Raw genomic sequence first — 10,608 nt, forward strand, 5'->3', positions numbered from 1 at the left:
CTGTTTAAAAAAAAAAAAAACCAGTTCCACTCATGAGTCACTGGGTGTCCCGACATGTGATGACCCCCGCGTCTGGCATGGGGTGATGGTTGCATCCAGCCCTGGGGAGCTGCTGGAGCCACTCCAGAGGAGCTGAGCAGAGGGGATGGAGCAGCTCTGATCCATCAGAAAGGCTGACAGAGTTTGGGATTGTTCAGCCTGGGGTGACCTGATTGGGACCTTCCAGGACCTGAAGGGGCTACAAAGAATGTGGGGAGAGACCTTGGGCAAGGAATGGAGGGACAGGACAAGGGGAATGACTTCACACTGATGGAGGGAAGGGAATAAATCCTTCCCTGGGAGGGTGAGAAGGGCCTGGCAAAGCTTGCCCAGAGAAGCTGTGGCTGCCCCTGGATCCCTGGAAGTGTCCAAGGCCAGGTTGGAGCAACCTGGGCTAGTGGGAGCTGTCCCTGCCCATGGCAGGGGATGGGATGAGATGATTTTTAGGGTCCCTTCCCACCCAAACCATTCCAGGGTTCTCTGACATTCCTTAATAACAGTCTCTTGATTTAAGAGAAGCTTGTGGCTTTGAAAACCATCTCATCAAAAGGTACAGAGATGATAAAAGGGACTCATAAGTCCACTTTCTGAAGGTGGTTATGTGTCCAACTAGTCTGGCTGGCCCAGTCCTCTCATCCCAGGAGCTGAAAGCTTTGGGATGTTGCTCATTGGAATATTACAGAGGTCAGTGATCCTCAATCTCACGGTCACTTATCAGGGATGGAATTGCACACTCAGGACTTCCCTTAAAGCTCCTGCTGCGACAGCAGGTGGTGCTCCCAAAGTGTGTCTATCCAAAGTGCCAGGGAGCAGGCAAAATTCCTAAGCAAATTGGATTTTGACTCATGGCCATTTGGGGAAGGTGGAGTCAGCAGGAGGGAGTCAGGAATATTCAGTGGATGCAAAGCAGGAGATGAAAGAAGCCTTGGATCCGTGGATCGTGGGTTCTGTCCACGGCCAGGAGAAGTCCAGGCAATCAACACAAACAGTAAACAACCCAATTTCACTCCTGGGAGCCCAGATGCAAATCAAAGCAGCAATTCAGGCAGGGGCTGGTTAGTAAATGTGCAGGGATGCCTCAGGTCCTCCAGGCAGCCTGAGAGAGCTGTAAAAAGCTCTTCTGAGCCTTCCTGCCTCTTCCCCATCCCTGTGCCCAAAGCAGACACTGCACTTCTGCCTGCAGAATCTGGTGGTTTGCAATTAGACTGTGTTTTTTGTAATATATTTATTTATATTTTATGATTATATTTTGCAGTTATATCCCTCTGCAGAATTTGGTGGTGGGGGGGAACACATTTGCACTGACAGGAGCAGAAAATACTTCAGGATCCTGCAAAAAACCACTCCTATTTTTTTTTTTTTTTTTTTTTTTTGACTACAAAACCAAACAGGGAAACCTTTTGCTTTGGGACTGTGCTTTACTGGTTGCTACACCAAATTTTGACCTAAAAAAGGCAGTCTGGGGCAGGAGTGAAGGGGGGAAATGGTGCTTGAGGATTGTCTTTGCTCGTCATTTTGAAGTGAGCTGCAAATCAGGCTCCTTGTGATACAATTTCTGAGTGAAACATTCCCAGCTTTGGGAGGGATCTGCATTCACAGGGGTTACCTCCGGCAAGAGGTTCGGTCCAGTTGGTGAGAAGGAGAATTGCAAGAGGAGAAAAATGCACTTGGTCATGAGAAATATCCACCTGAATATATTAAAGGCACTTTCACTGCAGTGCCTCAGTCGTAACTCTTTGCAGCCATTGACGTCTTTGGGGCTCATCATCTTTGATCAAGCAAAAACTTCAGCTGAGGTGGCAAAAATTACATTACACATTTAATTCAGACCGACCTCGTGCTGTGTTAGAACATCAAACCGCCAACTTTCCCTTTGCTTCTGTTGTTTATTAAGAAAACCTGCTCCTTAAAATTATTAATTCTTTCATGGTCTCCCTTCACCCCCTTTAATTTCGTTCTGCTAATGACTGCACCTTCATCAACAGCTTTCCCTGGCTTTAATTACAGCTCAACATCAGTCTGGACAGACACAGACAAAGACTCCAAGCAAGACATTTTACAGAGACCAGGCTGGGAGTTGTTTGGGCTGACAGGAGGGTGAGTCACCCAGAGCCTTCAGGCAAAGCTTTTCCAAACCTTCTTCCTTCAGGGAGCAAAGCTCCCGGTCTCCAAACTTTTATTCCAGCACAATCCAGCTGGAACAAAGCAATGCCTGATAAAGCTCAGCTTTACCAGACACAACAAATAGGAGGCAGGTTATGAAATCACATTAAAAAAGGGTTAGAGCTTCAAAATCTTCTGAATTTGGTCCTTTAATCTCTTTCTCCCAGATGTGCTTCCCAGGCCAGCGAATTCCCAAGGCCAATTCCCTTGTGAGGACACGACACATCCCTCTCTTCTTCCCCTCCCAGACTTATCAGGGTCTGAGCTCAGCTGCCAAAAGGTGCTGGCACCCACCAAAAAGCTCAGGCTGAACTCAGAGGGGTTCCCCAGCTCTCCTACCACCCTTTCCCTGAGCAAACCCAGCTGAGCTCCCTCCTTTTAGAGGGATCTTCTCAAAAATCTCATCTTTATATATCACCTGTTTGTGTCTCAACCCTTTGCAGGTGAAGGCCATCTCTTTCTGGCCTTTTGTCAGTGGTCTCAGGCTTGATTTCAAATGTACAGACAAAAGAAAAATCATTTTCCACAACTGAAATCTGATTCTTTGTCTTTGGGAGGTGGGCACGAAGGGCTGGAGAAGAAAGAAGGACAGGCAGACTCGGAGTAGGATGCAACACAAATTTAATGAGGCTGAGGAATGGAATATAAAGGTAAGGAGCACATTTCTGTGGTCCAGTAAGGACAGAACCCACTCATCCCTCTCACAGCGACACACTCAGCAACCTGAAATCTTCCTTCTTCATTGGTTGGGGTTTCACTGCGCTAAATCAGCCATGCAGGGGCAATTTCTAACAATCCCGTATTCAAACACAAAACACAAAAGCAGGACAAGACAAGACATTTGATCAGATAACATCAAGTAAAGCCCAACAAAAAAAGCCAAGCAGAGGCCCGGATTTGAGGAGAGGCGAAGCTCCCGCAGCTCCCCTTGGCCTCAGGTGAAGTCGTGGGTGTCCGACGGCCGTGAGCTCAGTCCGGTGTCAGGCGGTGCTTCGGAATTCCTGGTGATTTCTTCCTGCTTTTTTTTTCTTTTTTTTTTTTAACCCCTTCTCACAAAAAAAAAACCTTAACAGGGCCCGTAGAAGCCGCCGCGGAATGCGCCGTAGCGACGGTTGTAGGGCCGGTTGTAGCCCCCGCCCAGCCCCGGGTAGCCAAAGCCCCCCAACCCCAGGGAGCTGCCCGAGTTGATGGGCACCCCCCCGGCGCTCAGGGCACTGCCCACGGCGGCCGAGGCCGAGGAGCCCACGGCGGTGTTCTGGGGGAAGGAGCTCAGGATGGGCCCGGGCAGCGTCACCACCACGGGAGAGGGCTGGATGACCACGGTGGAGTCCTGGCACTGCCTCACGCAGGGCTCGTTGCAGCTGTTGGCCAGCGGGGTGGGCCCGCAGGAGGTGGGGGCACACAGGTCGTAGCAGGACATGGCTGGTGTGGGGGGTGGGAGGGAGGGAACCTGTAAAACAAAGGGGGGGTCAGAGGTGAGTTGTGCTGATCCTGCGCTGGCTCAGAGGGATCACAGCAGGGGCTTCCCAGGGATCCCTCCAGGAGCTGTCAAGAAGGAAATCAAGTTCTTGATGGGCACCAGAATATAAGAAAGATATTAAGCCCTAAGATATTAAGAGCGTCTGAAAAAGAGGGCAACGAGGATGGGAAGGGTCTTAATTTGAAGCCGGGTGAGGGCACTGGGTGTGTTCAGGTGGAGAAGAGGAGGCTGAGGGGAGATCTCACTGCAGTTCCTGGGCAGGGGCAGAGGAGGGGCAGGACTGAGCTCTGCTCTGGGGGGAGCAGGGACAGCCCCCAGGGAATGGCTGGAGCTGTGTCAGGGCAGGCTCAGGGTGGATCTCAGGGAAAGGTTCTTCCCCCAGAGGGTGGTTGGCACTGAACAGGCTCCCCAGGGCAGTGGGCACAGCCCCGAGGCTGCCAGAGCTCCAGGAGGGTTTGGATGATCCTCTGGGGCACAGGGTGGGACTCTTGGGGATGGATCTTTGCAGGGCCAGGAGTTGGACTCGATGGTCTTTGCGGGTCCCTTCCAGCTCAGCACGTTCTGTGATTCTGTTCTGCTGATCTTCTGTCCCTGCCTGAACCTTCCACACTTGGTCTGTGTGGAACTTGGTCACACAGCTCTGAACACACCCAAGAACTCACTAGAGATATTTCATGGGCAGCCACAGGACCTGAAAACTTGTTTGGACCCCAAAGCTGAAAAACAGCCCTAAATGGTGAATGTGGCTCATTGGCATATTAATTATTACTATAACTCCCCACCAACATATGAAGTATGAAAACTTACTTTTTTATATCAAAACCCCTTCCTCCCTCAGAGAAAAAAAAAAGCTGAATTTGCCACAAAATGAGCAGGGAAAAGCTACAGAACCATCGAGGCAATAGTTGATTGTATAAAGAGAGAATAAAAGGCTTCAGACTTACCTTATTCACAGCAAAGAAGGCAAGAGAAATGTCTGGCAGAGCCTGGAGTTGCTTCAGGTTTTTATACCAAGCCTTAAGTTGCCCAACAACTTGGGCCACTCTTTGTGCATGGAGTTATTTATGAGCCACTACTGATGACATGTTTGGTGTTTTTTTTTTTTGCTTCAGTATTTGTGTTTATTACTCCTTCACTTCCTTATCTTGTGGCATGTATATCTGACCACAAGATTATTTCATCTTGAAATATTCTGGGCCAGCTTAATTCCTGGGAACAGCAGAATGCTTCATTCAAGAGGGTTTGTTCTGCCTTCAAAACCCTCTCTGGGTCTGCTTGGGGTCATTAAAGGAGATTAAGCATCATTTGCATAATGCAGTGCCTGGTACCCAAATCCTGGTGGAAAACATGAATTGCTGCTTTTGGAAGTCAGCCCATGAGTTTTGGGGGTGGGGAGGGGATTCAAGCAGCTTTTCACAGGATCCCTGAGGTTGGGAAAGAGCTACAAGGTCACCAAATCCACCCTGTGTCCCATTCCCACCTTGTCCCCCAGCCCAGAGCACTCAGTGTCCTTCCTTGGACACCCACGATTTTCACCCAACTACAGCCCCAAACAACCTTTCCTGGGTCTCTAATCCTGGGGCTGATCTCTTTGGAGAAAAAAAAAAAAAATCCACAAATCCACTTTCATTCTCATCTCAGAGCTCAAACTATCAGCAGCTGAATAAATAGGTTGCTTTTGCTGGGTGAGATTTGCTCTCAAGAAGGAGTTTTGCAGCAGATGAAGCTTTGCCCAACCCAGCTGTGCAGGCAGAAGTTCCATCCAAGAATCTTTCCTTTCCTAGACAGTCTCTCCAGCCCTGGAGGTGTCCAAGGAACGACTGGACATGGCACTGAGTACTCTGGGCCTGGGGACGAGGTGGGGATGGGTGGATTTAATGACCTTGGAGGGCTTTTCCAACCTCAATAATCCTTCTCTTATTGCAGCATCCATTTCCTCAGCGGTGCCTGGCACTGATGAGTTCAAGACCAGTGGACCCATCTGGAGAATTGCCAAAAGCCTGTAAATTGTCAGTAATTTCCTCACTTGGAGTTGATTTTTCCATGACTTTCCAGCAGCACAAAGAAATGAAATGGAGCCTCTTCTCCAAGGGGGAAAAATGGCAAAGGGGATAAAAATCCACGAGCAATTCCAGACAACGGAGATCAGTCCTGAGGATTTGCCCTCCTTGCAACCACCGAGACATGTAAATCAGCCCGAAATTAGGGCTGTCTTTGGGAAGGTCCCCTGGGAACAGAAACTCGTTTGGCTTGGTCAGGGGTTCCTGAGAACTTCAAAGTTTATCAGAGGCTTTATTAAAGAGCCAGAATGCAAAGAAGGGCATGATTTGCAAATTCAAGATACCTCACCTGCATCTGAATTCTCGTATCACTTGTTTACTAACATGTTATTAAGACTGGGGAGTGCAGGGCAGTAGTTGGGCTGTAAAACTCATGTGATTGTTTCTGGCTGCAGGAATTACAGCTGTTCTATTTGGTTTGAAATTCAGTGCAAAAAGCTTAAGGTTTGTGTTTTAAACCATCTCGTGTTTCAAGGAGATTCGCAAAGAAGTTTCCCTGACTGGTTTGAACTTCACCAGCCCTGTCCACTCCTCAGTAATTCTCCATATTTTGAAGGATTAGCAGCCTTTTTCAGAAATAATTTCAACCCTAGCAGCTATTTGAGGAATTAATTTGCATAACAGCATCCACCACGGTGTACTGTCATCAATTTTTTTTTGATTCTTCCTTCATCCAAGTTTTGCTTGGAAAACACAAAACGTCTTTAAAAACAAAACAAAACAGAACAAAACAAAACCCAGCAACAACATTTTCAGGGATTTCTTTCAGCCTCCCTTGAAAAATGATTACAATAAATATTGTCCTGACTCCAGCCAATTTATTGTACAGTCAGAATGACTTTAATGGCCTGATCTTTGAGATGCATTAAAGTTGAGCAAATTAGAAGTTCACAGACTTTTATAATCAAGGATAGGCCTGAATATTAAGGTTATAATTAAGCTTTCTTGCATAATGTGAGAACATCCTCCTGAGACACCTGAGAGTGACTGAACTTCTGAAAAAAAAAAAAGGGATTCTTCATCAAAATTGAAACAGGAGTTTACTCACAGTAATCCCCTGGGGGAAGTCTCCAGGCACAAAAGTGACCCCAAAACCCATGTAGTGAGGAGCTGACACAAAGTGGGAGCTTCCCTGGCAGGAGTGTCACCTGCAGTTCGTTCTGAATCGTAATTAATTAGCTCATTACAAAGAATTAGGTGCCTCAGAGGCTTTGAGGCTCTGGAAGTTCCTGCAAGCTCAAGCCCTCCCTTGCTTTTCTTGTTTCTCTGTGCTCAGGGATGGGACAGATGGGATTGTTCCCATTATTGGGGACATGTTATTGGGATGGTTCCCCCAGTTATTGGGATGGTCCAGCCAAGGATCCAGGACCTTTGGGGGAGAACTCTGTTGCTGCCCTCAAAGGCTCTGCAGTTTGGAATCCTGGAATCATGGAAATGGGTTGGGTTGGGAGGGACCTTAAAGGTCATCTTGTTCCACCCCCTGCCACGGGCAGGGACATCTCCCACCAGCCCAGGTTGCTCCAAGCCCTGCCCAACATGGCCCTGGCTCTTCTGCTCTTGCTCCAGCACTTCCATGTCCTTCTGCTGGGGGCACCAGAGTTGTCCAGGGCAGAGCAGGGGCTGAGAATCCCCTCCCTTGAGCTCCTCATTCCTGGAACTGCCCCAACCCCAGTGTAGGACTCTGCCCTTCCCTTTGTTGAACTTCACCATCTCCAGATCCCTCTGGGTGGCAGATTGTCTAAGCCAGCAGATGTCCCTGGAGCTGAAGGGGGTTTAATTGGGCCAGGCTGGCTGTCTCTGCCTGGCACTGCTGATTTATTGCACCCACTGCTCGTTCCTGGCTGGAAGTTGTCTCTCATCCCAAGAACAGGGCACGTTGTCCGTGTCATCTGAGAGGATTTTTGGTGTAGGCAGGGCCTGTGATTTGCTCTTCACCACTCCTGCTGCTCAAATAACTCCCCTGAAGGCAAAGGTGTTCCAGCACAGGTAGGTATGTCCTCCTCAAGGTACCTGAAAGGAGCTCGTTTCGTTGCTAATGTTGTTCAAATGCTGGTATAAAGAACTTTAAAATCACTGAAGTTTGAGGTTGGGTTTGGCATCTTAGTTTATAATTTCCTTTTTTTTTTTTTTTTTTTTTTTTTTTTTTTTTTTTTTTTTTTTTGTCAAAAAATAAATGTAGCTCGCTAAATGGATGCACATCTGGAGTATTCCTGCAAAGAACCAGGTGTAGTGTGGTCATTGTGCTGGGAACAGTAGAAAACAACACCAAAATTCATTTATGCTTGAGGGAAGAAGTGATTTAGTCACCAGAACCTCTGCAAAACAACACACCCAAAACGGGTGGGTTTTCTTTATTTCCCAAATGTGTTTGAGGGATTTTTTTTTTTTTCAAATGCAGATTTTAATTATATTTCAAATTGGGAGAGTGCAATTAGCGCTGGGTGTGAGATCCACCTTGCTGGGAGAGCAATGTCTTGGTGCCACCCAGGCTGAGGAGTGTGTGACAATGAGGTCACCCCAAAGCTTCTCTTCTCCAGGCTGGACATCTGCAGCCCTGGAGTGTCCAAAAGCACCTCTGTCCACCCCCTTTCAAAGTACAAACCAGAAGAACCAGAAATTCTGCCCAAAAAAATATGAGCTTTTTGCTAAAAGGTTGCAAAGTTTTCCAAATCGACAGCAGAAAGACTCAGGTGGTGATGCAACATAACTTTAATGAGAGCAAAAAAAAAAAAAAAAAAAGCAGAATAAAAAGGTACAAAGTGTAAGTTTACATTTCTAGGCTCGAAGGCAAGAGCTAACATGGCTTTTCATCCTGGGTTTGTTTTCTCACTGAGGCGAAGAAAGCCCCACTTCCAGCAGTCGAAAAGAACCCCCACAAACCCATAAAATGTTTCATCAGAAATACAAAGGATCGAAGAAGAAGACAAAGCAAAAAAAAAAAATAAAGGGCCTGATTTGAGGAGATGCAAAGCCCCCCCTGACCCTTCCACTCAGGTGGGGTCGTGGGTGCTCAGCGCCGCGCCCTGCAAATTACGGCCCTGGCTCCCGAAATTCCCGCGGCTCCCAACGTTCCCATGACTCCAACGACCCCGCTGCTCCCTCCTGCTTTAGCAGGGATCACCCAAACCGCTCCTGTAGGCGTTGTAGCGCCGGTAGGGCCGGTTGTACCCCAAACCCCCCAGCCCGGAGTTGATGGGCACCCCCTCCTCGCTCAGGGCGCTGCCCACGGCGGCCGAGGCCGAGGAGCCCACGGCGGTGTTCTGGGGGAAGGAGCTCAGGATGGGCCCGGGCAGGGTCACCACCACGGGAGGGGGTTGGATCACGTAGGTGGAGTCCTGGCACTGCCTCACGCAGGGCTCGTTGCAGCTGTTGGCCAGCGGGGTGGGCCCGCAGGAGGTGCTGGTGGTGGTGGGGCAGCACAGGTCGTAGGAGGACATGTTTCCAGGGCAGAGGCAGGGCTGAAACGCAGGGGAGAAAGTTAAAAACTGTTTACAACCCGTATTAAGTTCACAGAAGCCACTTAAGAAGGTAAGAGATGTTCGGGTACCTACAGAGGTGGTTGGGGAGGTCACCGCCCATCGCACCAAAAGCCACGGGTGGAAGTGGCATTTTTTTGACCTTTTGGAGGTTTTCTTTTCTTTTCTGGGAGGCTGCTCAGGGATTGGCCTCTGAACTGTGATGCCAGTCATGGGAAGTGTGTCCAAGCCCAACCAGCAAAGGGGTTCCCCATCCTTTGGTGGGGTCCCTCTGCAGAAGCCAACCCAGTTCATGGCTATCCAAGACCTCAGGGGTCCTAAAAACCCTCTAAAATGCAGCATAAATCTGCTTGTTTTGAGATAATATTGCCAGAATCCTCCAAGTCCTGTCTCAACACACTCTGCTCCACAGGTAAATAAAGCCTTTCTTTTTGGTACAAATAAACCTTTTTAAATTCCCCCTGGAGGTAAAAACAAAACAAAACAAAACAAACCAGCAATATTTGTAAAGAACCAAGAACAACCAACAACAACAATTAAGAAAAACCAAAAATAAAATAAAATAAAAGTAGTCATCAAAGTGGCAGTTTAGCATTTAAAAAGGCACTGGGGAGGTTCAGACTTACCTGTTCACCTGGGAGGATAAGGCAAGAGAAGAGGATGGAAGAGGCTTGTGCTCTATAGCCTTTTATACCATGGTCCAGCTGCCTGCAGACCAGAGATACTTATCATGCATGAGATTCCTTAATGAGCCATGTTTTGCATGCAAAACCCACCAAAACTGATCGACTCTTGTTGTTGTTTGTTCCAAAATCTCTCTTGCTACTGCCCTTGTTTTCTCCCCTCCCCTTTGTGGCATCGCCGTGCCTTTCATCTTCGTCACCGCGCACCCCCTTAATTGCTTGGGAAGACTGTGGTGACTCGTGTGATTTAGGGCAGTAATTATGGTGCCTCCTGAGGCCAGTGGACATTTTAGGCTTCGTTTTAGTCATTAGGACACTGCTTAAGGGGAGTGTGTGTGTGATGTTTAGTCCTTATTCAAGACTTCGCTGCTGGAGGTGAATAATCAGCCCGCAAACGAGGGCTCAGCTTTACCACAAAACAAGATGCAGGGCAGATATTCCCCAGTTTTGCACTTCCCACACAAACACCCGGCTGAGAAGGGCAGCCCATTTCCATGAGTATTGCAAAGCTGGAAGTAAATTAAAACCGGGGAGAATTGCTGAGCAAGGAGAGTAAAACACGTTCTCGCTCGGGCTGAGCCCGGTTTTATGAACCCAGCCCATCCAAACACTTATAAACCTGCAATTCTTTACCCCCAAACATGCATTTTAACGTCATTTCCATGCCAAAGTCACCGTCCTTCCCACCTGAAATCCCAGGAAGCCGC

General features: G+C 48.2%; 2 protein-coding genes across 2 annotated transcripts; both read right to left on the reverse strand.

Annotated features, from left to right (window-relative positions):
- Positions 1-3,268: 3,268 nt before the first annotated feature.
- On the reverse strand, positions 3,269-3,637 carry LOC114072018 (feather beta keratin-like). The gene has a single exon (XM_027909929.1). The coding sequence runs from the start codon at positions 3,620-3,622 to the stop codon at positions 3,269-3,271; it is 354 nt and encodes a 117-aa protein (XP_027765730.1). The 5' UTR covers positions 3,623-3,637.
- Positions 3,638-8,849: 5,212 nt separating this feature from the next.
- LOC114072019 (feather keratin B-4-like) lies at positions 8,850-9,179 on the reverse strand. Its single transcript, XM_027909930.1, has one exon. It carries the CDS (start codon positions 9,177-9,179, stop codon positions 8,850-8,852), a length of 330 nt encoding a protein of 109 aa, XP_027765731.1.
- Between the last annotated feature and the right edge of the window lie 1,429 nt (positions 9,180-10,608).

This window comes from Empidonax traillii, unplaced genomic scaffold, assembly GCF_003031625.1.
Source record: "Empidonax traillii isolate 1590-97213 ecotype Southwest subspecies unplaced genomic scaffold, ASM303162v1 scaffold2533:size40725, whole genome shotgun sequence".
NCBI classification, from domain to species: Eukaryota; Metazoa; Chordata; class Aves; order Passeriformes; family Tyrannidae; genus Empidonax; species Empidonax traillii.

Coding starts and splice junctions, on each gene's coding strand:
- LOC114072018 (XM_027909929.1), bottom strand. CDS start 3,622: ATGTCCTGCTACGACCTGTGTGCCCCCACCTCCTGCGGGCCCACCCCG.
- LOC114072019 (XM_027909930.1), bottom strand. CDS start 9,179: ATGTCCTCCTACGACCTGTGCTGCCCCACCACCACCAGCACCTCCTGC.